At 34.4% G+C, this 26,714-nt stretch overlaps 2 protein-coding genes across 4 annotated transcripts in view; both read left to right on the top strand.

Moving 5' to 3' along the window:
• LOC149535170 (Haloacid dehalogenase-like hydrolase (HAD) superfamily protein) overlaps window positions 1-26,714 on the top strand; it is a 284,147-nt gene that overhangs the window by 101,539 nt on the left and 155,894 nt on the right. The gene's annotated exons all lie outside the window — the stretch shown is intronic.
• On the top strand, window positions 23,585-26,226 carry LOC149535171 (uncharacterized). The gene is made up of 4 exons (XM_089803449.1): window positions 23,585-24,750; window positions 24,794-25,055; window positions 25,176-25,485; window positions 25,694-26,226. Exons 1-4 carry the CDS (start codon window positions 23,651-23,653, stop codon window positions 26,224-26,226), a joined length of 2,205 nt encoding a protein of 734 aa, XP_089659575.1. The 5' UTR covers window positions 23,585-23,650.

Below are 26,714 nucleotides of genomic sequence, written 5' to 3'. Positions count from 1 at the left end.
AAGGGGCTTCAAACTTTGCCTTATGGAAGATTCGAGTAATGATTATAATATGAGAGATGGAAAATTAGAAGAATATATAGAATCAAATAAACTGATAGCAGAACATGATCTAGACAAGACAACATGGAAAAGACACAACAATAAAGCCATGAAGATTATCATAGATTTTGTAAAGGATCACATTCTTCCTTCTATATCAAGTCTTATGACAACTTTTGAGATGTTTTCAACAATTAAGAATACTTTTGAAATTAATAACACTAGTAGACTGCTAACATTAAAACAAGATCTATTATACATCAAAATGAACAGTGGAGAATCAATAACATCTTATTTCTTAAGAATTTCAGAGCTGAAAGATCAACTTGCGACTATTGGAAATCAAATAGATGACAAAGAACTTAACATTGTAGCTCTAATAGGACTACCACTGTAATGTCCCTCCTTGTAAGGACTTATAAGTATTATCCTGTGGGTTTAAAATTAATCAGTCCAAGGTTTATTATTGTATTAAAAAGATTAATAAATAATTCCTTGCATGTATTTTCTTATTCCAAATTGCATTTGTATGTATAGCTAGGTCATCCGGAAATTGGACTTGGACCTCTATACCATACTTCAGTCCTCGCACATTGTGGTGGGGTTTGAAAGCTCGATAAACCTAAATTCCAAGAGAGGGCTTTTTCCTTCCTCTTGCCTTAGGACTCGGCTTGACCCTCTTACCCACCTGGTACTTACTGAATGCAATTCTTGGGAATTATTTCATTTATTCACTTTTTGTATAACATGTTCTTTTTTTTAATATAATTGAATCGTTTGTTTTAATCATTTGTGTAATATAGATGTGTAATTGTTAATTAATACCAAGATCTGATATACTTAGGTTTGTTCTTTCCATATCCAAAATCTATAATTAATACCATTAATCTAATCATTTAATATTTATGTATTCTTTCACATTAGGGGTTTTGCCATTAATTAATATGCTAGAGTATTATTTGTTTTATGGTTATAGTGTCTTAATGGATTTCTTAATCTTTGATATAATATTATCATGATACTAAATTCTTTCCCCACTTACAGTTTTAGGGTTTCATATAATTCTTCCTCCTTTCTCGTTGCATGCAAGTAGACTGTATGATCCCTGCGTGCGTGTATTGTGTTTGGTATGGATTCCTTCACTACGCATGGGTGAATATGCCTTCCGTCTACTCCTTTGCTATGCGCGAGTGTGTATATATTCTTTGCTGTGTGTGAGTATATATATATGGCTTGTGTAACTCTCTTTCTTTTGTTGTGCGTGGGTGGATGTATATCTAAACTCCCTTCTTTCCTGCAATGCGGCTGCACTCCTCTCTTTTCTTCTATTCTCCTCTTTGGTGTTCGATGATGTATGTTTAAGCAGAATTTGGTTTATTAATATTCAATGTGTATTTACTGCTGACTGTATAATATATACTGTTACTTGGATGATTAATTGCTGACCGTACTCTCCATCTCCTCCCCTGAATAGCATAGGATTATAAATATGCTTAAATCATTAAGGTCGCGCCCCTTGGTTTGGGTATTATATTATATATTACTTAGTGATTTCCGAATTAATGCTAATTCTTTTCTAAAGTATATTAGTATATACTATATATATTAATTATTGATATTATTATTATTACTTATTGTCATTAGATAATATTTCAATATGACATTTATGTTTGATCCTCATATTCATTAATTGTACAACACATATTGTGTTGATTTAAATTGATTAATGGATTACATTGGTTACTATTATTTATTCAAAATATCAACAAATAAATTGTATAAATATATTTATATTTAGAATAATATATACATTTTAAAGATATTTACTTTAGTCATTTGTCACTATATCCAGATATCAACATTAATGATGGATTATGACAACCACTATCTTGGGAAACATTTATTTGTGGTCTATGTTTTTGACCTGATCTTCCTAAGTTTGAACTACTTAAGAACGAATGTACTCAAGAAGAGTCATGATTAGTTTCCAGAGGAATTGGTTTAAATCAAGAGGGAGACATTCAAGCTCTTCAAGCTAATACCAACAATAAAGAAAGAAAGGTAAATTCAAATGAAATAGAAAGGAATTCAACAAATCATACAATAAACGGGATTGGTCAAAAGTACAATGCTTCAAATGTGATAAATTTGGTTACACTCATAACTTCTGCTCAGAACAAAAGAGAACTCAAGTAGCTCTAGCAGAAATCAAAGATGAAAACTTCGCATTCTATTTAGTACTCTCAAGTGAATTACACTCCAACAAAAACACTTGGATTATAAACAGTGGAGCATCATGTCATGTCACAGGCTTTAGAGATAAATTTGAAAGCTTTGAAGGATACTCCTCTGAAGAAGTAACCATTGGAGAAAACTCTACACACCTGGTAAAAGGTATTGGATCATGTTCAATTCAACTAAATTCAGGTATTACTCTTCAACTTAAGAATGTTTTGTTTGTACCTGGCATAAAAATAAATTTGGTCTCTTTCTCTGGTCCTGCTGATCAAGGGCATTGAATCACCTACCAAGAAGATAAAGTACTATCTTGGCCAAAGAATTCAAACATCAAGAAAGCTATATCCATTGGATTTAGAGAGGGAAGTTTATATAAACTTTGTAACCAACAAAATTTAGCCCTAAATCATGAAGCATCAAACACAAATGAAATATGGCATAGAAGACTAGGTCACCTTCATTTCTGTGTCTTATCACCTATAGGAAAAATTGTAATTGGGTTACCTAGTCTTAAACTTGATCATTTAAGCATTTGCAAAGGATGTGCCCTAGGTAAAAACACAAAAGGTTCCTTTCCCAAAAGTGAACACAAATCTAATTTTGTAGTTGAACTTATTCATATTGATCTTTGTAGTCCTATATTTGTACCTTCCCTAAATGGAGGTCTCTACTATGTGATCTTTATAGATGATTATTCTAGGAGAACTTGGATATACTTCCTTAAACAAAAGGAATCATTCGAAGTATTATCCAAATTCAAAGAATTCAAAACCCTAGTTGAAAACCAATCTGGACAGAAAATTAAAACCCTGAGATCAAATAATGGAGGTGAATACATCTCAGAAATCTTTAAAGACTTTTGTGTTTCTGTTGGGATTGTTACTAAATTTCTACACATGCTGAAATTTAGTTCTGATTTCAAAGGGTTCATACAATTTCATAAACATTTTACATTTTATTCAATTCATACATATTGAAATCATGTTCATTATGAGCCAAAGAATAACAAATGTCCTTGCATTATTCATTTCGAATATACAATTGATATTTACAAAAGAACTGCAATGATCAAAGAATGCTGAAAATAAAATTCTCTCACACAAGTGAACATGAGAGTAGTCTCTTGCTGATATATATTCTACTCTACAAAAGTAAATGACAAAAAAGAAAAGAAAGAGTAGAAGTCATGGGCACCAGTCATTCCCTGTAATGACTGGTCGTTTTTTGTCCATCCACTTCCACCCATTTTCTGCCTCAAGCTGCGCTCCATCCACGCATCCAAACCTTGCATTCATTTTAAAATTTATTAGATCCAATGGATCTAAGCAATGCAAGCGTCTCATTCATTTTTGTAGCATGCCATTCTTTTTTATAAATAAAATATATATCAATAAAGAAAGAAAACTATCGCATTGATGTGCTTTACTACTAACATGTTTGTTTCTTGTGCAATGTTTTGTTTCTAATGGGTACACGGATATAACAGCAGGCTCCCACAAGGGTTATTGAGCCCGGTGTACCCATTAGAAATAGAACCTATGAAGCTGATCAAGACAAATAAGACAGAAAAACATAATATTAAAGGGACATGTATTCATCATGCAAGAAACCTTTTATTATCACATTGCAGATTGCACAATAGAAGGATACAAGAGCAGTGCTAAATCAATAGTAATAAATCAAAGCAAAGATGTTGCAGCAATAGTCATAAAGGCATTTCAATATCAAATTAGAAAAGTGTCATCGGTCATTCACTTATGACGTTTTCAGTAAAAGTGAGAGTAAAAGAGCTAAAGCTTTCAGCAAGAGAAATCATAAATCTTCCAGGCAAGTGAACACATTGAGCTATAATGTCATTTTAAAATCGGAAAAGGATTCATAGCAGTTATTTTAATCATTAATAGCAGTAAAGGAGGAGCAAAATGCTTTCAAAAATACGAGAAACAAGCTACATGAAGATCCAAACAGGGATTATGATAAAATGTGATGAGTTCTCCAGTTTTCTTCACTGAATGACAACAAAAATGAAATGGTAAGCTATGTGTTTTAGAATTACAATTTTGTCTACAAAGTAATCTACAAAAAACCAGCAGAGTTACTATCCATAGTAGCTGTGTTTTCATCATAATGGAAACAAGAGATAGAATACATCACAACTTCCAATATACAAGCAGAAAATTCAAGTTGTCATATGAAGGAGATCACAGAAAAAACACTTTAGCTTTCATCAAGATCATGTAAAATACAGCAGAAATAACCCAATGTCAGCTTGTGTAATAAAAGTCAACAAGTGTAAGAGTGTTGGCAAACCCAAACCTCATAATTTCAAACAACAGGGTCATAGAAGTTGATATTACTACTTCAGATTTTGATGACAAGGAGTTTGAAGAGAATATAGCACATAACTGCATAGCTAATGGAATTTCAGTTTTACCACACATTAGACATACATGGGGCGACGAGTTTGGTGTGCATAATCCAGAATGGGACATGATAATTGTAAGTGATATTTTTCTATATGTCAAGCAATATTCAAACTTGATAAATACACTATTGTTTCTCCTTAAAAAATATACACCTACAAATGCGATGCCATATACTGCAGAAGATCACAAAAGTCAAATAATGCCATAGGATCAGCATATGGTAATAATAATGCCTTAAAAGGTTTGTAGCAACATGGAAAGATACCAATATCAAAATGAAGAAAATAAATCTCCATAAACAGAGTAAGAAGGAGAAAACCCAATTCGGTTTTTTGAAGAAATGGAGGAGAATAATGACGGCCTTAATATCCTGAAAAATGCTAAGAGATTGTAACAAATTCCAACAGTAGCAAGTCATGGTCATAGTTGAACTAAAAAACTACAAGCCCAAAATTATGTCAAACTTCATTTTTATCTTCAAAAGTGATTTGTGCATAACATGCAAGGGAACTCAGATTTACCTTTTTCGAGTTCAAATGTCCAAGCCGTAGTAGTGAAGAAACAACAATAGGTCCATCAATGGAAACAACAACAACCCAAATACGGTGACTACAACTGCAGTCACGATAGAGCGTAATCACAAGAAAGTAATAAGGTGGAGTAAAACCAGATGTGGTGGCTTAAATAAAACGTGCCCAACAAATCAGATGTAAGTGTTCATGGCCTGCGAAATGCTTTGGCAAATACTTTAAATTTTTCCCTATGGCGGCTCCAAGAATCATCCATTCCAATCACAGCTTGTACAGTGACAAGCAAACAACAAAAAAATACACATTTCCTCAAGGAAACTTCTAGTTTTCTCATCATGGCTGCAGAAAGAAATTTGAACCCTAGTAGCGTTGCCTTCCCAAGCTCTAGACTTCTCATGGCAAAATGGGGGTAAATTTAGGGTCGGAGAAAAACATAAAGTATATGTTTCCCTTAATCTGATTATATTGTTTTTGGAGTCCAGACCTTTCAATGAGATTTTTTATGTATCTTTTAAATCAATATAATCATATGTGCCATGGGGTGGGTAAAAGTTTAAAGAAAACGCTAGGTGTGGGGATTAGGCGTTAAGTTATTTGCATTAAGTTTATATTGTAAGACAATGTATTTAATTTTATCATATAAACCATTTAATATGTTTGTTATTTCAAAATGCAAATGGAGGAAAAGGTGGTAATTTGACATGTCTTATAAGTACTAGGTCTTGGAAGTAACAAATATTTCATGAGAAGACTTAGTATCCTGAATAAAATTGAATTACTTTAGGAGTTGTTTGAGTCTTTTTAGGGTTTACAAGGTCGAATTTGGACTTTGACCAAGCATCTTGAGGGTCTTTATGATCTGTTAGAGCATTTCATGGGTGGTTATGAGTGAATCATAGGTTCCTTTATGACTTAGTGTAATTTATCAGGAGTGAGTCATCATTTTGATGAGGATTGACTCCTTTTTTGGAGCCTTTTTCCATGGATTCAACCCCAAGGGGTTTGTACTTAGTCTTTTGGACTATGATTGTAAAGGGAGTTTTGATTATGCTGAAGAGATTTTTTGTAACAATTTGGTGTCCTTAAGCATTTTTTGCATATTTTGTAATTCATTTTTAGAGGATATTTGACACATGTGCTGAATCATTTAGTGATATTTTATCATTTGAAGACCAGCTTCAATACTTTCTGTTATTGTGTGTGAGTAATATTTGATTAAGTGTTAAGTGAATTTTCAAGATTCCTTATCACTCTGTCTCGATTATCACCTAGTTGCAGTTTGTGCTTTTACTTGCAGTTTGTAATTTGTCTTCTGTTTTGGGACTATTTTGTGAATGTTTTCACGTTCCTTAACTCTCATTATTAAGGCCTTGTAATGAAATATTAATGCAAGTCACTATAGGATTTAAGTGTTGATCAATAGGGGAAGTTTCTTTGTTTTGTTAACAGTCATGTCTTCAATAGTCGTAAGCTTTTGGTGCATCACCTATTAGATAAAGTTCAGTTTTAGGTTTATTTTTGCATCTTTCTCCCTTTTCCGACCAAGTTCATTTCGTTTTAGTTACAAGAGCTTAGGTGATTATCCCAAGGAGCCGGTATATAACCCAGAGATCCACTCAGTTTTATAGGAAAATCCCACTACCTATGAGTGGTTCAATGTTACCTGAAATTTCCAGTTGTTTTTAGTGAAACTGGTTGGGTGCAAATTTCAGGACTTAATAGGTAGTAAGAGGGAGTTTTTTGTATCATATAATCTTCAACAGAATGGAGGCGCAGAACGGAAAATTCAAATCCATTATTGAATCAGCCAGAGCTCTGATGCATGACCAAAATCTTCATACCTCTTTATGGGCTGAAGGTTCGAATACTGCAGTTTATATTTAAAATCGATGTCCTCACTCAATATTGGAAAATACAATTCTTGAAGAAGTATTTATAGGCGTCAAGCTAGACTTAAGCCACCTAAGAGTATTTGGCTGTTCTGTTTATATTCATATTCCTAAAGGAAAGAGAACAAAATTAGAACCATCTAGAAAGAAGGATATACTCATCAGATACAATGAATCACCCAAAGGTTTTAGGATCTATGTTCCTGGACAAAGAACCATTGAAATTAGTGGAGATGTAAAATTTGAAGAAGACATTGCTTTTAATCTTTCCAAGAACATTGATGAATCATACTCAGAACCTACTATTGAACTAGATGAGAATCCTTCAGTAGAGAATGAGAGGGAGAGTGATGCTACTGAACATATTACACCTTTTATTCCAAATTCAGAGAATATTGAAAATCCTAACAATAAAAGAGACCACTTTGGGCTAGAAAAATGATAGAAGAAAATCATATAAAACTTGATGAAGTAGTCAGAGAAATCAAGAGAACAAGGATTCATTCATGCTATGTAGCACTACTCTTTGAACTCATCAAAATAGAGCCTCCAAATGTCGAAGAAGCTTTATCAAGTAAATCTTGGAAAAACGTAATGATTGAAGAATATCAATCAATACTAAAAAATGATGTGTGGGATGTTGTACCTATTGGGTGGATATTTTGCAACCAACAGTTTTGGGTTAAAATCCAGTCGTAAAATACAATGACCAGTCACAACATGTTAGATAGAGTCTCTCCTAACTTAAAGGGAAGGCTCACCCTTCTCACCGTTCCTTGGATCAACTCAAGGTAAGCAAGAAGTTGAGAGATTTTATAAAATGGGTGTTACCAATATCCTTTCTTCTTATCTTTCAAGAAAAAATCCACTTACTCGTGGAGCAAGTAATGGACAGCGTGAATCTCTAACTACACTTCTATCAAGAGTTGGAAACAATGATACCGATAAACCTTCACTAACTCAAAGGCTAGCTGAAAATGTACTGGTTTGGCTCTAAGTCCGGTCATACTTCTATGTGGAAAAGCTTTACAATTAGGGCACAAAGACTCCTAAAAGTAAGAATAACTTAACTATTTTGTGAATTTAAAAAGAAGTATAAGCTACAGACAAAGCTTCTAGCTATATGTTTCCACAACCGCTCCCAGTCAAAGCTTTAGCTCTGATTGCTTCTTAAATCACTATACTCTTTTATTGAACACATAATAATAACATGAATCAAGACAATAGGCACAAATTACAGTTAAAGCTTCTAATTTGCTCTAACACAATTGCTTCTAGTGAAAGCTTCGAATCCGATTGATTCTTTTATTCACTTTTCTCCCAAATTTGTACTGCACAATCAAAGTTATGCTTGCACAAATGTGGTAGAGCTTTCTACAAAAGATGATTTTTACAATGAGGGGTCACTCCTTTATATAGGGACAGGAGTTGAGAAAAAAGTGGAGGAAAAAGTGGGGGCAACTCAACCAACCTTGACCTAGTCTAACTAAAAGAGAAAATATAGGGTTATATGCAACTACACATGCAACTCACATTACATCTTTTCATACACATGCAACTCTCATTACATGTAATTACATCCTTTCATGCAATGCATCCTCTCCAACTACAAACATGAAAGAAGAAGAAAGAAGACAGAAGCGAAGGAATCAATCCTAGGGATTGTTCTGAAGGGCCTTGTAGTTGATGATACAATCTAGGATGATCACAAGATTGTGATTTCCTGTACTTTATACCTCTACATTCACCTTGATAAACATTGTGTTGCGTCTTTTGATAATCTCTGACTTTGATCAATTGTCCATTGTCATTTGAAAACCTAATGTGATGCAGCTTTTCTCGCTCAAGTTGTTGTGAATTCTTCTTTTGTAGATTGACACATTCTGAATTTTTTGACACTTTGAAAACCTTCTTTACGATGTTCGGATGTAAACTTGGAATAACTTTCCATCAACACCTTTAACATTTTTTTTTAAACGAAGTGCTTGGCGCATGGGAATGCATGCAAATGAGAAATTTTTACTTTTAAAAAGTGACTTGGGCTTTCAAGAGGTCATTGCATGGAAAATGGATTAAATGTAAATGTAACATGTAATGTAGAATGGAAAGTGATATGATAGGCGAATGCGGATGGAGGAAGCACTTTACATGCAAGGGCAGATGGAGGATGAGGTGTGAAGCATGGAAAGATGCGGAAACATGTATTTGCTCATGTAGGTGCGAATGCATATGGAGAGATGAAAATGGAAAATGGAAGAGGGATAATGAACTTTATAGTCATCGTTGGTGAAAAGATGAAGTTAAAGTACATGGAAGATGAAAATGACATCTTTTTTGACTTTTCAAAAAGTGACTTTTAATCAAAATTGGACCTTTGAGATGCAATTACATGTAAGGCATTTCGTGTAATCGTGTCATGCAAATGAATGTAGAAAGTGAGATGAGTGAAAATGGAAGTGTAAAATGGATTACATGCATGTGCGGATGGTGAATGAGATGGAAAATGTATAATTGTATTTGTCGGATGAGATGCGAAGTGTTGTGACATGAAAAATAGAAGTGAAATGTGATGATGTTTTCGCATGAAGTAAAGCAACAAGTTCTTGGGAAAGAACTTGCAACATCTCCAAAGCGGAGAAAATCGACAAACAAACACAAAGCACAAAAACTCAAAAGCAAAAGGTACCTTTGGAAAGTGACTCAAACATGTCAAGAAGCAAAGCACTTCAATGTGCAACTTTGAATTTGGAGTTTGGGGAAAAACCAAAAATACGAAAATGAACCTTTTCATCAATTTTAAAGGAAAAATGCACTATTCATGGCATATATTTGGACAAGTGTGCAATAACAAGCCATAATATGCATGGAAATAGCAAGATAAGCATGAATTGATGAGCAAGGTTGAAAATGTCCACTTACTTGGAGGTTAAAGAGCCAAAATAGCAAGTTTTATAGACTTGAAGACCAATTCTCCCTCAAAATCTGGATTCTCAAACAATAATTTGACTTTTTCCATACTTGCATGTAATGAACATTCAATGGTCGAATTTGACATGAAAAGGCCAAAAGCGTGGTCTCCAAAGATGAGAGCATGCATTGAAACTCAAAAACGACCCCTCTTGATTCAAATGTATGGGCTGAAATGCCATTTTTTGAGTTTTTTGAACAAAAACATGACTTTTTAATGCAAAAATCTGGGCCGTTTTTGCAAAAACGTGGCCGAAAAAAGCATGTTTTTGAAGTCATTTTTGACTTATGATTGCAAAAACAACTTCCCGAAATGCATATACATATATCCAAATGTAAAAAAGTGGCTTCAAAACACAAAAGTGGATAAAAACCTTAATTTTCTGGGCAGTTTAAGCAAAAACATGATTCATAAGAGGCATGAAACAAAAACGTTTTGGCTTTTAAACACTAAAACATGAGTCACAATGTAATGTAAAACATTTGAAAAGCCAAATCGATTCCTCTTTGGGCCAAAACTTGAGCCAAAAATGATGTTTTTTGAAGATTTTTCCAAAAAAGTGCCCTTGGAAGGAGTTAAAAAAAACGTTTTTAGCTAGATAAATCCATTTTTGATGTTAGAAAATCTATTGCCAAGCAAAAACAATTCTAATGGGAAAGATTTCATGCAAATCCACCCAGTAAATCTCTCACGATGAGCAAAATTGGGTTCTTGGAGAGCAAATGCACGTGTTATTCCAAAATCAGACCTTTTGCGGTGATATGCATATTTTAAAATATGTTTTTGGTTAAAATCGAACCTTTTGGAGTAATTCGCATATTTTAAAAACTTTCAACAAAGAAAATTGGACCTTTTGGAGTGCGTAACACATTTAAAAATATGCATATGGTCAAAATCAGACCTTTTGGGGTGCAATGCATATTTTAAGTTGTATCTCACTTTTTTGATGCAATGACACAAAAACTCCACTTATGATGTAATGACATCAAAAAGGTCCACTTATGTTTTCAAGTTGAACTTTATATGTAGTGACATGTAAAATGTCCACTTTTGATAACTTAATCATTTAACAAACATATATCAATTTTAATTTCATTAAAATGTTACTCTAATGGGAAGTAAACAATATTTATATATCGTATTAACAATATAACACATAAATATCATTTAAAAAGTAACATTTAAATGAGCATTTGATTTAAAAATAAAAAATTAAACTGAAACTGTATAGTTTATATAGCAACTTAAGTGAAAAATAAAAAAGTAACTCAACTTAAAATTATAACATAAAGTGCACTACAATTACTTTAAGTGAAAAATGAAAAGATAAAGTAACAAAAAAACATAACATAAAGTGAATTTAAGTTATATTTTTCAAAAAGTGAATGTCAAATTAGAAATATAACATGATATTTTTAATTCATGCTGTTGCATAAAAAAGGTCCACTTTTGAGACACTAAAATGACCATATCTCTTGATTGACAACTCCGATTAAGCTCTAGGTTAGATCAAATCAAAGGGAAAACCGAAAGCCATGACATGAGCGAAACCAAAGGACTAAAAACCAACAAACGCAAACTTAAGAAAAGGACAATGAAGGCCTAAAAAATCAAGCAAAGATTCAACTGAAAGCAAAATGAAAAAGACTTGACAAAAGCGTTCAGTAAAACAATTCGATATAAGAATTAAAGTTGATTGATCGATCAACATTAAACAACTGAATATCAAATTCAACTTAGAGAGACGCGAAACTAGCTTGAAAAAGTTTCGCGCTGTTACCAACATTTTGTGGTGACAAAATGTAGGAAAACAGTACCTAGACCGAAGAATAAATCAGTTGTCTCTTCTAAATGACTATACAAAATCAGGCATGCATCTGATGACATCATTGAAAAATACAAAGCCAAATTTGTAGCTCACGGATTCTTGCAGAAGGAAGGAATTGATTATGAAGAAACATTTGCTCCAGTCACCCGATACACATCTCTTAGGACTATCAGAACAATTGTAGTATCCAAAGTGTGGAAGATACATCAAATGGATGTCAAAACAACATTCTTAAACAATGAAATCGAAGAAGTATATATTGAGCAACTAGAAGGATTCATCACTAATGACAAAAATTCTCATGTATGTAAACTAAAAAAAGCACTATATGGCCTTAAACAAGCATCCAGGGCATGATACAAAAGAATAGACAACTATCTCACAAAATTAGGGTATTCTAAGAATGAATGTGATCCTAACATATACTATAAAGTAAATGGAGATGATATGATTATTCTTGTATTACATGTTGATGACTTACTAATAACAGGTGAAGAACATCTTATAGCTAAATGCAAAGAGGAACTAACAACAAAATTCAACATGAAAGACCTAGGACTTCTTCATTACTTCCTCGGCCTAGAAGTCTAGAAAAGGGAGAACTACATTTTCTTAAATCAAGGAAAATACAAAGTTGATATTTTAACTAAGTTTGGAATGATGGATTGTAAACCAATAACTACTCCTATGAAAGCTAATCTACATAAACAGAAGAATGACGGATTTGAATTTGAAACTACTGATCCTACTTACTACAGATAGATCATCGGATCACTAATGTACTTGGTTAATACTTGTCCTGATATTTGTTATAGAACTAATACTTTTAAGTCAATTGATGTGTGAACCAAAGAAGATACATCTTATGGAAGCTAAGCACATCTTACGATACCTAAGAGGTTCAGTTGGTATGAGACTCAAATATGATCAAGTTGAAATCAGTCTTCATGGATATTCAGATTCTGATTGGGCAGCCAACTCTACTGAACGTAAGAGTACCACAGGATGTTGTTTTAGTCTTGGGTTTGCAATGATTTTTTGGTTCAGCAGAAAACAATCTTGAGTTGCCTTAAGCTCCATTGAAGCAGAATATATAGCCTCGTCCATGGGAGCCAGAGAAGCAGTATGGTTGCGAAAGTTGCTAGTTGGCTGTTCAAAAAACCCTTGAAGGAAACTATCATCCATTGCGATAATCAAAGTTGTATCAAGCTTTCGGCAAATCCAGTTTTCCACAATCAATCTAAGCATATTGAGATACCTTATCATTATATTAGGGATATGGTAGATCGAGATGTTATCAAATTAGATTACATAGGTACAAATGAGAAAACAACGGATGTTCTTACCAAACCTCTTGCCAAGGTCAAATTGGAATATTTCAGAGGAAAACTTGGTATGATCTAATTGTAATTTTGAATATTGAACTTAAGTTTCAATTTTATATGTGCGTTTATGCTTCTAATTCAATAGTTGCATCAGATATGTAATGAAAGGTGATGATCTTTCATAGACATATATTTAGAAGGTAATCATTGTAAGGTGGCGATCTTACAAATGACAGGCCTGTTATCATGATAGATTATGCTGTTCCGAATAAGCCGGAAGTCATTGATAACAAACGTATTATGATCTGATTACAATTTAATCGCTGATCCGGAATGCCAGAGATCATAATACATTTTATGATAGAGTTCATAACATTGTGATTATAGTTATTTGACAAGTCCCTATTTTAGAGTGTTAAAGTTAGATAACTTGTTATTTGGATGGATATCATTAATATTTATATCATGTTAAAGTTCATGAGAAATTTTGATATTTGATTTTTCCCTTGCTAAGAGGGAGTGTTAAGTGTAGCTTCAGTAGAAGTGAAGTACACGTTATCTTAACTATATGATTCTGTGATCATCATATATATATATATATTCTTACTGTTATGCAATTTGTAATGATTATCATATAATCATGATAACCTTTATGTTACACACACACACACACATATACTTACTCATTGTTATATCAGGCAGTGTTAACTAAGTATCGGCTGCCTTAACTAATTCAGATTCATGGCACCGTAGGGCCATGACCCTACGTGGCCCTTGGGCCATGCAAGAGTCATGTCCCTACGGGGTCATGAGCCTTTTCATACCAATATAACTAGATGACCAATCGTGGGTTATAGACATCAATCACAATTGGTAATGCTCTTATATCATCTGCAATCTGGTCTTCTATAAAGTGCATCTAACTTTCAGAATTGAATTATATTATCTATATATTACACATTCAAATAAAAAATACTTTCAGCATTCTTATAAACAATTAAATAGTCATATATCAATAATCTAAATTCAGTTCAGACTATTGTTTTTCATACTAAAAGAATATTTGTTTTTCTTATTAGAGATCCTATTAACTTATACACCGTCAACTACAAAATTCGCTTGACATTCACCCAAATTTGTCTAGGGTCTGAAAAAGAGAATCCATAGGAAATTCATCAGGCAAATGACGAATTTGACAAGAACTGGAACCTTATTCGAATTAGCTACAAATTGAATGATGAATTTGCATGTTGAGGGACAAGTATGGTAACTTAGAAAAATAGAGCAAATTTGGCATTACAATAGCAACAATTCCCCAAAAGTCCCTTTTTACAGATGAGAGGAGCAATCCTTATATAAGGAGCTCAAATACAATGAATAGCCAAAATTGATTTGAAACCAAGGGTCAAGATTAATCCACATAAGCCCAAATTAAGGTTTCATAACCACCTGCTACAAATATTAAATGCTCACCCAATTACAAGTAAGCACCGCCTTGTGAGCTAGTTAGAGAATTACATTGCCTATTTGGACCAATGAAAATATTCAAATCCATAACAACTGGATAAGGATGAATGACACATGGATCTATGAGAAGAAAGCCATTGTAGACAATGCCACCTCATTACTTTGGGAAATTTTTTCCTTATCTTGCAAGGCAAACAACCAATTGTAAATAATTTTTGTAATGTTCCGTTGTTCGTTGCACACCCAAGAGTTGGATTGCCTATATATGGGCTTGGAGATTGCCAAATTCCACTTCCCGACAATGCCTGTCTCGAGTCTCAGAGACTGTACGGTGTAGCTTGGTTAGGCCATATGGTGTTCACCAGGTGGAGAATGTAGGGGCCGTATGGTATGTAGAGGACTATACGGTGATGGTCTTGGAGGCTGTACGGTGATTGACTTGAGGCTGTATAGTCAGTATGGGTGTCCGTACGGTAATGAGTTGGGCAATACAGTGATTGTGGAATGACCGTACAGTCAAAGATGGAAGCAAAAACGATGCCAGGGATAGACCAAATACCCTCTTGCCAATACACAGAACAAACTCAAATGTTAATGTAGTCTGGACACAAATATATTCCAGAAATTATATGACTTGTAAACAAAAATTATGCTCCGATTTGCCAGATCCGAGCTAAGAAATATAGATGGAATAGGGTGAGGGTTGAATCCCACCGAAACTAGGAGAACCAAATAGGGAATGCCTTTCACATCCGAAATGGCAAACAATGCTAAACTCCAACAAGAACTCATAAAACAAAGAAAATAATCCAAATCGCATCCCAACTACTACCTACATGCCGTGCTTATATACCATTTAGAGGAACTTCCCGAGGGTTTGGAAATATAGCAGACGACCAAACCTACGAAAACAATAAAATAAAAATGGGTCCGAGATATACTAAATCAATTGGCCCATGAACAAAAGTTTGATTAATTAATTATTTTATGACGAGAACATTATAGTCCTTCCGTCCCAAACTTTGGTTGTCCTCAAGCAAATGCAATGCCAGATGTTGCAAAATGTGTTCACCTTCCCAACTGGCGTCATCCAACGATAAGTCGTTCCAGCGTACCAAGTATTCCCTTAGGGTATGGTTCTGTAGTCTTCTCACATACATTGATGATCTCGACCGGTTCCAATACGAGCTTCCCTTCTTCATTGAGCAGTGGAAGATTTGTAGTTACTGCGATGTTCTGCCCCATGAATTTCTTTAGGCAGGAGACATGGAAGACGTTATGGATGTGGCTCCCTTCTGGAAGTTCTAGTTCGTAGGCAACTTCATCGATGTGACGAGCTACACGATAAGGACCATAAAAACATGGCTTCGATTTTTCTTTCCCTTTTGCCTTCAATGAGGATTGCCTATACGGCTGGAGTTTGAGATAGACCAAGTCTCCCACTTCGAAACTTCTCTCGATCCGATGTCTGTCAATATACATTTTTTGTTGATTCTATGCCCTCTGTAAGTTCTCCTTCAAGAATCTCAAGATGTCTTGTCCTTCATTAAGCCAATCCCTTGCCCTTGGTGCATGACTATCACTAATGTTGGGTGGATATTTTGCAACCGACAGTTTTGGGTAAAAATCCAGTCGCAAAATAGGATGACCAGCCACAATGTGTGAGACAGAGACTCTCCTACCTTAAAGGGAAGGCTCCCCCTTCTCACCGTTCCTTGGATCAACTCAAGGTAAGCAAGAAGTCGAGAGATTTTATTTTATAAAATGGGTGTTACCAATATCCTTTCTTCTTATCTTTTAAGAAAGAATCCACTTACTCGTGGAGCGAGTAATGGGTAGGGTGAATCTCTAACTAAACTTCTATGAAGAGCTGGAAACAATGATATCAATAAACCTTCACTAACTCAAAGGCTAGCTGAAAATGTACCGGTTTGGCTCTAAGTCTGGTTGTACTTCTATATGGAAAAACTTTACAATTAGAGCACAAAAACTCCTAAAAGTAAGAATAACTTAACTATTTTGCTAACTAAAAGAGAAGTATAAGCTACAAACAAATCTTCTAGCTATATATTTCCACAACTGCTCCCAGTCAAAGCTTCGGCTTTGATTGCTTCTTAAATCACAATGCTCTTTTATTGAACACACAATAATAACATGAATTAAGACAATAGGCACAAGTTACAGTCAAAGTTTCGAATTCAATTGCTTCTTTTATTCACTTTTTTCCCAAATTTGTATTACACAATGAAAGTTATGCTTGCACAAATGTGGCAGAATTTTATTGCATACAACAAAAGATGATTTTACAATGAGGGGGCACTCCTTTATATAGGCATAGGAGTTGAGAAAAAGGTGGAGGAAAAAGTGGGAGCAACTCAACCAACTTTGACCTAGTCTAACTAAAAAAGAAAATATAGGGTTACATGCAACTGTTTATACAACTCGCATTGCATCTTTTACATACATATGTAACTCGCATTACATGTAATTACATCCTTTCATGCAATGCATCCTCTCCAACTACAAATATGAAAGAAGAAAGAAGATGGAAGAGAAGGACACAATCATAGGGATTGTTCTGAAGGGCCTTGTACTTGACGATGCTATCTCGGATGATGATAGGATTGGGAGTTCCTATATTTTGTGCCATTGCATTCACCTTGATAACCATGGTGTTGCGTCTTTTATAACCCCTGACTCTCTCTGATGAATTGTCAATTGTCATTTGAAAACTTGGTGTGATCAAGCTTTTTCTCGTTCAAGTTGTGAATTCTCCTTTGTAGATTGACACATTTTGGATTGTCTTGCACTTTGAAAACCTTCTTGAAGATGTTTGGATGTAAACTCGGAGTAACTTTCCATCAACACCTTTTACTCTTTTTTCTTTAAAGTGCTTGGTGCATGAGAATGCGTGCAAATGACAACTTTCGACATTAAAAGTGTGGCCTATAGCAAAAATAGGTTCTCTAGATGTCATTACACATAAAGTGAATTACATATAAATGCAACATGTAATGAGGAATGGAAAATGAGATGACATGCGGATGCGGATGGAGAAAGAGCTTTACATGTAAGTGCATACGAAGAATGAGATGAAATGCATAATGACAAAGGAAGTGAAATGACATGTATTTGCTCATGGAGTTGTAAGTGCATATGGAAGGAATGGATACAATGTGCCTTTAGGTGAAGTGAACTTTATAGATGCCTTTGAGAAAAACTGAGGTCAAAGTACATGGGAAAACATGCACATGACATTTTTGACCTTTTCAAAAAGTGAGTTTAAGTCAAAAACTGGGTTTTGAGATGCAGTTACATGTAAGACATCTCGTGTACTGGTGTCATGCAAGTGAATACGGAAAGTGAGATGCGTGAAAATGGAAGTGGAAAATGAGATTACATGCATGTGTGGATGGTGAATGAAATGTAAAGCATGTAATTACATCTGTCGGATGAGATGTGAAGTGTTTGTGACATGGAAGATGGAAGTGAAATGTGATGATGCTTTTGCATGAAGTGAAACAAGAACAAGTTCTTGGGAAAGAACTTATAACTTCTCCAAAGTAGAGAAAATCAGAAAACAAGAACACAAAACACAAAAACTTCAAAAGAAAGATGTACCTTTGGCAAATGACTCAAACATGTCAACAAGCAAAGCACTTCAACATGCAAATTCGAATTTGGAATTTGTAGAAATTCCAAAAGTGTGAAAATGAGAGTTTTCATCATTTTGAAAGGCAAAATGCACTTTTCATAGCATATATATCAACAAGTGACAATCATCAAGCAATAATGTGTATGAAAATAGTAAGATAAGCATGAATTTATGAGTAAGTTTGAGAATGTCCACTTGGAGATCAAAGAGCCAAAATAGCAATAATCATAGACTTTGAAGAGCAATTCTTCCTCCAATCCGGATTTTCAAACAACTTTTTGACCTTTTCCGTACTTTCATATAACAAATATTAATGAGCAATGAAGGGTTGAATTTGACATGAAAGTGCCAAATACATGGTCTCAAAAGGAAATATCATGCATTTAAAACTCAAAAACAATCTGTCTTGATCAAATGTATGGGCTGGAAATGCTATTTTTTGAGTTTTTGAAACAAAAACATAACTTTTTAATACAAAAATCTGGGCCGATTTTTCAAAATCGTGACCAAAAAGTGCATGTTTTTGAGTAATTTTTGACTTGTGAATGGAAAAAAAACTTCCCCAAATGCAAATACATGGATCCAAATGCAAAAAAGTGACTTCAAGACGCAAAAAAGTGGATAAAAACTCCAATTTTCTGGGCATTTTTAGCAAAAACGTCAAAAAAGGCATTATACGAAAACATTTTCTAAAGTTGAAAATGTGTATCACAATGCAATGAGAAACACTTAAAATGCCAAATCGATTCCTCTTTGGGTAAAAGCGTGAGCCAAAACTGGTGTTTTTTGAACATTTTTCCAAAAACGTGCCCTAGGATAGAGCTTTGAAAACGTCTTTTAGCAAAATAAATGCATCTTCAATGTTGGAAAATCCATGGCTAAGTGAAAACAACCCTAATGGTAAAGATTTCATGCAAATCCATTAAGTAAATCTCTCACAATGAGCAAAATCGGGTTCTTGGAGAGCAAATGCATATGTTCTTCCAAAATCGGATTTTTTGGAGTGACTTGCATGTTTTAAAAACTCTCAACAAAGAAAATCAGAAATTTTGGAGTGCATTACGCATTTTAAAACATGCATATGGTCAAAATTGAACCTTTTGGAGTGCAATGCATATTTTAAGTTGTATCTCACTTTTTTGATGCAATGACACAAAAACTCACCTTTTGATGTAATGACACCAAAAAGGTGCACTTTTGATAGATTTTACATGTAATTGCATAGAAAATATCCACTTTTGATCACTTAGTCATTTAACAAACATATATCCATTTAATTTCATTAAAATGTTACTTTAATGGGACATAAACCATATTCATATATCATATTAAAAATATAACACATAAATATTATTTAAAAAGTAACATTTAAATGAGCATTTGATTTAAAAATAAAAAATTAAACTGAAACTATATAGTTTTATTAGTGAGTTCAAGTGAAAAATCAAAAAGTAACTCAACTCAACTTAAAATTATAACATAAAGTGCATTATAGTTACTTCATGTGAAAATTTAAATGATAAAGTAACTTAAAAACATAACATAAAGTGAATTTAAGTTATATTTTTGAAAAAGTGAATGTCAAATTGAAAATATAACATGATATTTTTAATTCGTGTTGTTGTATCAAAAAGGTCCACTTTTGAGGCACTAAAACGACCATATCTCTTGACTGACAACTCTGATTACACTCTAGGTTAGACCAAATCGAAGGGGAAACCGAAAGCCATGACATGAGCAAGACCAAAGGACTAAAAACCAACAAACGCAAACTCAAAAGCAAAAAAAAGGAAGATGAAGGCCTCAGAAATCAAGCAAAGGCTCGAGAGAAAGCAAAATGAAAGACTTGACGAAAACCTTCAATAAAATAATTTGATATAGGAATTGGAGTCGATTGATCGATCAACATTGACTATCAAATTCAACTTAGAGAGACGCAAAAGTAGCTTGAAAATGTTTTGTGCTGTTACCAACATTTTGTGTTGACAAAATGCAGGACAACAACCCAAGACTTTGTCGATAAATGAAAGGGGTTCATACTTGTATAGTGCTTTGACGGGTGCCATCCCAGTGGACATGTGATAGGTGCTATTGTAACAATATTCCCCCATATGCATCCATTTGACCCATGGTTGTAGTTGTGCCGAAACGTAGTTCTGGAGGTAGCCTTCTAGCTATTTGTTTACAATCTCTATCTGTTTGTTTGTTTGAAGGTTGTAGCTAGTACTTGACGACAAGTTTGTTCCTGCCAACCTAAACAATTTTGGCCAGAAAATCTTGAAAAACCAACCATCTCTGTCACTAATAATGTTTTGGAGTAACCCGTGTAGACGAAAAACTTCTTTGAAAAATAAGTTTGCTACCTATGCGAGCTGAAAGTCTGAGGGGATGGCAAAGAAGTGTGCATACTTTGTCAGCTTGTCCACCACCACAAAGATACAATCCTTCCCGTTTACTTTAGGAGGTCTAGTGATAAAGTCCATAGAAATACTTTCCCACTTCCGTTCTCGTATAGGCAAGGCCTGCAGTAATGCAACAGGTAAAGTGTGTTTGGATTTGTTTTGTTGATAGATTGCACATTCCTGTACATACTGCAATACATCTCCTTTAAGTCCCTTCCATGAAAACCTCTCCCTGAGCTGTCTATAGGTTTTGAGAAATCTTGGGTGTCTGGCCAAGGGTGAGTCATATATTTCCCTCAGGATTTTTTGCTTCAGTTTGGATTCAGGTGCTAAGTATATTTGATCCTTATACTAAATGATGTTATCCACCACAATGTATCAGTCAACCCGAGTGTCGTCGTCTATTAGCTTACATGCAACGTGTTTTTGGAATATTCCACCAATAAGTGTGCTTTCACAGTCAGCTAAGATCTGAGATAATAAACAGATGGTAGGCTTTCTTGATAGGGCATCTGCAACCACATTGTTCTTCCCCTTCACATATTCAATGTCGAAATCAAAAGCTTGAATCTTACTTACCCTTTTTTGTTGCCTTTCGTTTAGATCCTATTGCTCCAGAAAATATCTCAAACTGTTATGATCAGTACGAACGACAAACTTGACGCCTACCAGATACTGTCGAAATTTGGTTAGTGAATGCACAATGGCCAACATCTCTTTGTCATAAATGGAATATAGATGCTTTGCTTTTGTAAGCTTTCGACTCTCATAGGCTATAGGGTGTCTATCTTGCATTAGTACTGCGCTAGTTCCCTCTTTGGATACATCACACTCTAGAATGAATGGTTGTGTGAAATTGGGTAAGGCGAGAACCGGAGGAGTGCTCATTGCTTCTTTTAATTTATCAAAAGTGCATTGCACTCTTTCATTCCATTGGAAGGAGCCTTTCTTAGTTAGATCTGTTAATGGTGGGCTGAGCTGAGAGAAACTATTTATAAACCTTCGATAGTAACTGCACAAACCTAAGAACCCTTGCAACTCAGAGAGCGATTTTGGTGGGGGCCTATCCAGGATAGCTTGAATCTTCGCTTGGTGCACTTGCACTCCATATTTGTTGACAATGTGCCCTAGGTATAATATGTCTGTCATTCTGAATTCACACTTGGATTGCTTGGCAAACAAGGACTGAGCCTTCATGATCCCCAAGACTTCATTTAAGTGTTTTAGGTGTTCTTCCCAAGTTTTTCTGTAAATAAGGATATCGACAAGTACTTACACAGTTGTTTATTAAAGATGTGATTCATTGAAGACTGAAAAGCAACTGGTGCATTTGTTAATTCGAACGGCATGACTAGGAACTCATAATGCCTGAAGTGACAACGAAAAGCCATCTCCACATCTTCCCGCATGCGGATTTGATGGTATCCGGAACCATAGTTTACATACTTGACGAGTACTCCCCGAGTCTCTGGGTACTCGCATTTATTTTTTTCCCTGCGAGCAACTCACGTGTTAACTTGCGCATCATTGTCGGCCATTAACTCATAGTGAAATCGCCAACAAAACCAGTTTTAACTCACCAAAAATGCGGCTAAAACATGGTTACCATTTTTGCCGTTTTTAAACAAGGAAACAACTGAGAAAAAACTGCAAATTTTTGGATGTTTCCCTGTCTACGTTGTTTCCATTTTTTGTTGTTTCGCGGCTTTATAAACCCTACATGCGCAGTGTAAAACATTGAACTTCTGTAAACGTCTTTCATAGCAACGAATCAGGTTTGCAGCGGATTTCTTATGCTTGTTTTGTTACACTTGTGTCGTCTGGTTCTCATGCTTCTTGTCAACAATGTTCTGCTTCATTAATGCATTTTTATAAAGTTTTAGTCGACTTCAATATATTTTTAAAAGTTTAATCGTATCATTGCGTTTCAGATTAAATGAAAACATTATAGTTTTTATAGTTTTCAATTCAGTATATAGTTTTTAGTTTAAAACTTATAAGTTTATATTGTCGGGCTTTTGATCAATAGTTTAGAATTTAATATAATTTATATTTAAATGTTTTTAATATAGTTTAAAATTGGAATATGTTAATGTTCATATATTCACATTTCATTATTATTATTATTTTGTTATTATCATTTAGAGTTTATTGTTATTAATTTATTGATATAATTTTTTTAACGTTATGATTCAAATCCCATTGTAAATAGTTTAAAATTGCTTATATTATTTTAAATATTTAAATATTTAAATTTAAAGTATGAAATTATGAATAGTATCAATTATTTATTTATTTTCTTGAATAGTTTTAAAACACTTATTATTGTTATTATATTTAATGTCATTAAATAATCATTGTTATAATTTTTTTTTGGCTACATTAACAATTTTAAAGTTCAAGAATCTAGATTCTAAATAATATAGATTTCTAATTATTATTTTTATTTGTAGACTGTCAAAATTTTAATATATAATTTTTTAATAATAATACTATTTAGAAATTAATACTAGAGAAATTTAAAATAGTTAATATATACAATTTAAGAGTTTATAAACTTAGAATAATGTATATAATATATATTATTAATTTATTATTTAAAATTTTAACCAATACAATAACATATCTTTTAATTATTGAGAAGATATTTTATATATTTATTAGTGAAAATTTAAATTTCACTCATTTATTAGATTTAATAAAGTTTTACTTTTTTATAAATATTAATTATGAATGTTTTTATTAATTTGGGTTTTATACTAATAAAAAGAATCTAGATATTATAATTTATAAATGTACTAAAAAAGTATTTATAATTTTAGCTCAATACTTACGTAATATTTTTTTGTCTCTATTAATGTTGTAGGTTGATTTATAATTTCAATGGCATCTGGCTCTGCATCTGCTTCAAACTCAGTTCGTGCAAGTCAACTTGTTGGAAGGAAACCCCCTGGTAGTCGTGATGCCACATGGAAACATGGCATAATGGGGCCTGTAGCAGGGATTGTTATTTGTACCTGGTGTATGAAGAAGCATAGTGGAGGCATCAATCGCCTCAAATACCATCTTGTAGGCATTCCTTGTCGTGATACAAAGCCATGTAAGAAATGTCCTGAGGAGGTCAAACGAGAGATGATAGCCGTCCTTGCAGCGCTAGACGAAAAGAAATTGGAGAGGGCAAGGCAACAACCAACAATACAAGAAGCAATTTCTCCTAATTTGTCACGTTCAACAATAACTGAGGTGGATGTGCAACACATTGTTGGCTCTACTCGTGGTCCACGCATGCATGGCCAATCATCCTCCTCCATTCCAAGCAAATTCAATTTTGTGCCTAGAAATGAACTAGGATCACAACCTTCATTGGAAGCTATTGGGTGGAATAGGGAGGTGCACAAGGAAGCAGAGAAGGCTTGTGCAAACTTTTGGTATTATAACAACATTCCCTTCAATGTGGCAAGGAGTCCATATTGGGAGAGTTTGGTGATGTCATTGACAATTGCGGGCAAAGGGTTCAAAGCCCCTACTCCAAGAGATTTAAGTGGTAGGTTGCTCCAAGATGTTATTGTAGATGCAAAAGAAATTGTTGCTGCTGAAAAGAAGGAATGGCAAAAATATGGATGCTCAATTCTCTCAGATGGTTGGACGGATGGGAGAAACCGCACTCTTATCAATTTTATAGTGGTTTCAAATGGAGTGATGGTTTTTCTAAAGTCAATTGATGCCTCTAACGTAATAAAGAATGCAGAAAATTTGAGCTTGATGTTGGAGGAGGTTGTTTTAGAGGTGGGGATAGAAAATGCTGTCCAAGTTGTTACTAACAATGCAGCAGCATATGTGGCAGCTGGAAGGTTGCTTCAAGAGAGACATCCAACACTTTTTTGGACCCCTTGTGCAGCTCATTGCCTTGACCTTCTTTTGGAGGACATAGGCAAAATTGATTGGGTGAAACCAATTGTCGAAGAAGCACGAGATATAACAAAAAAAAAAAAAAAATTGAAAAAAAAAAAAAAAAAAAAAATATATATATATATATAATCACCCATGGGTTCTTCAATTGATGAGAGAGCACACCAAGGGAAAAGAACTTGTGCGATCAGGAGCTACAAGGTTTGCAACAAATTTCTTAACATTGCAAAGCATTACTAGTTTATTAAGTCCCTTGAAGCAAATGTTTGTGAGTCAGTTATGGGTGGAGTCAAATTACTCAAAGAAAGCTGATGGAGAAAGGATTGTAAAAATAATTTTTGATGTTGATTTTGCAACTAGAGCATTAGAGATTGTCAAGGTAACTTCAACTTAATTTAATTTACCAATTGAATCCTATATTTTTTATTTTAAATTTTGGACATTTCTTATGTCATTGCAAGTTGTAATTTGATTTATTTTTCTACTTTATACTTTGTAGGTGATTGAGCCATTGGTGAGGGTCTTGCGCTTGGTGGATGGTGAGAAAAATGTGATGGGATATCTTTATGAGGCAATGGATAAGGCCAAAGAGGCCATCCAACACTATTACAAGGGAGACGCAAATATATTTGCCCCTATTTGGGACATCATTGATCGCAAGTGGAATAACCAACTCCACCAACCCATTCATGTAGCGGGGTACTTTCTTAACCCCAAGTTCTACTTCTCTGAGTCTACCAGCTTCATAGATGCTAATGGCGAGGTTATGGAGGGTCTGTTCACATGTATTGAGAGGATGACACCTACAAGTGCAAGAAGAGACCTCATCCTTTAAGAGTTGCAGAATTATAAGGCAGCTAGAGGGCAACTGTTTTCTTCCAAAATGTGTATACAGGGAAGAGAAATCCAAACAGCAAGTGAGAAAAAATGAGGTCCCATATCTTGCAATTTATGAATTACAATTATCAATAGAATATTTTTTAATTACACACAAAAATTAATATATCTTATGTGCAGGTTCTTGGTGGGAAGATTTTGGTGGAAATACACCAAATTTGCAAAGATTAGCTCTCCAAATTTTGTCTCAGCCTTGTAGCGCTTTTGGCTGTGAGCGTAATTGGAGCCTACTTGATGCCATTCACACAAACAAGCATAATAAGTTGACACAAAAACGCCTCAATGATCTTGTTTTTGTGCAATATAACCTTCGGCTCCGCACAAGAAAAGTGAGGGATCAGCCATATCAACTCATTGATTTGGATGACTTTGATCCCTATAGTGATTGGACAGTCCAAGATGAGGCCTCCTTATTTATAGAAGATGAGATTGCTGATTTTGAGAGGCAAGCTATGGAGGATTTGCCTACAGTAGAAGTAGGGGAGTTTGGACTTGATGAGATTGATCTGGTGGAGGAGGAGCCACTGCCATCTACCAACATGGTGGAGCTGCATGCACAATCTTCTACACCAAGAAGGGAACCAGATTTGACTGCGAAGACCATCCCCTCTGCCTCTCGTTTTTTCTCTAGGGCAGGGAAGAGAAAGATGTAATAACTTTTAATCTCTTAAGTTTCCTAAATAAGAAATTTATGATGGTGATTTCCAAATACAACAATCATCATAAATTCATAATAGTTATAGTTAGTAGCTAGCTATTGTATTCATTTTCCACTATTTGGCTTAGTATGATGAAGCCATTTTGTAATCCATATGCTTTGGAGTCTTGTGTCAGCTGACTGGATGGTCCCAGCGGTGTTTCTGTAGTCGACGGAATGACTGTCGTTGGTGTTTTGTATTCTGTAGCCGACGAGTAAATAGTTTGTAGTAGATATAATGTTTTTGGCCGACGGACTCCTTCGGGAAGGTTTGGAAGATAGTATTTATATCCTGTTTGGGATCATTGTAAAGCATCATCTATCAATTATTCATCTTATCAAGCATAATGTATGTCTGGCATATGCGAATATAATTCTGCTATTCTGTTCCATTGTCCGTATGCGTTGATCTCTTTACCAGTACGGTAAACATTTGGCGCCATT

Source organism: Cupressus sempervirens, chromosome 10, assembly GCF_028749045.1.
Source record: "Cupressus sempervirens isolate cs-2001-9-10 chromosome 10, ASM2874904v1, whole genome shotgun sequence".
Lineage (NCBI taxonomy): Eukaryota > Viridiplantae > Streptophyta > Pinopsida > Cupressales > Cupressaceae > Cupressus > Cupressus sempervirens.
This window is presented reverse-complemented; position numbering and strand designations above follow the sequence as displayed.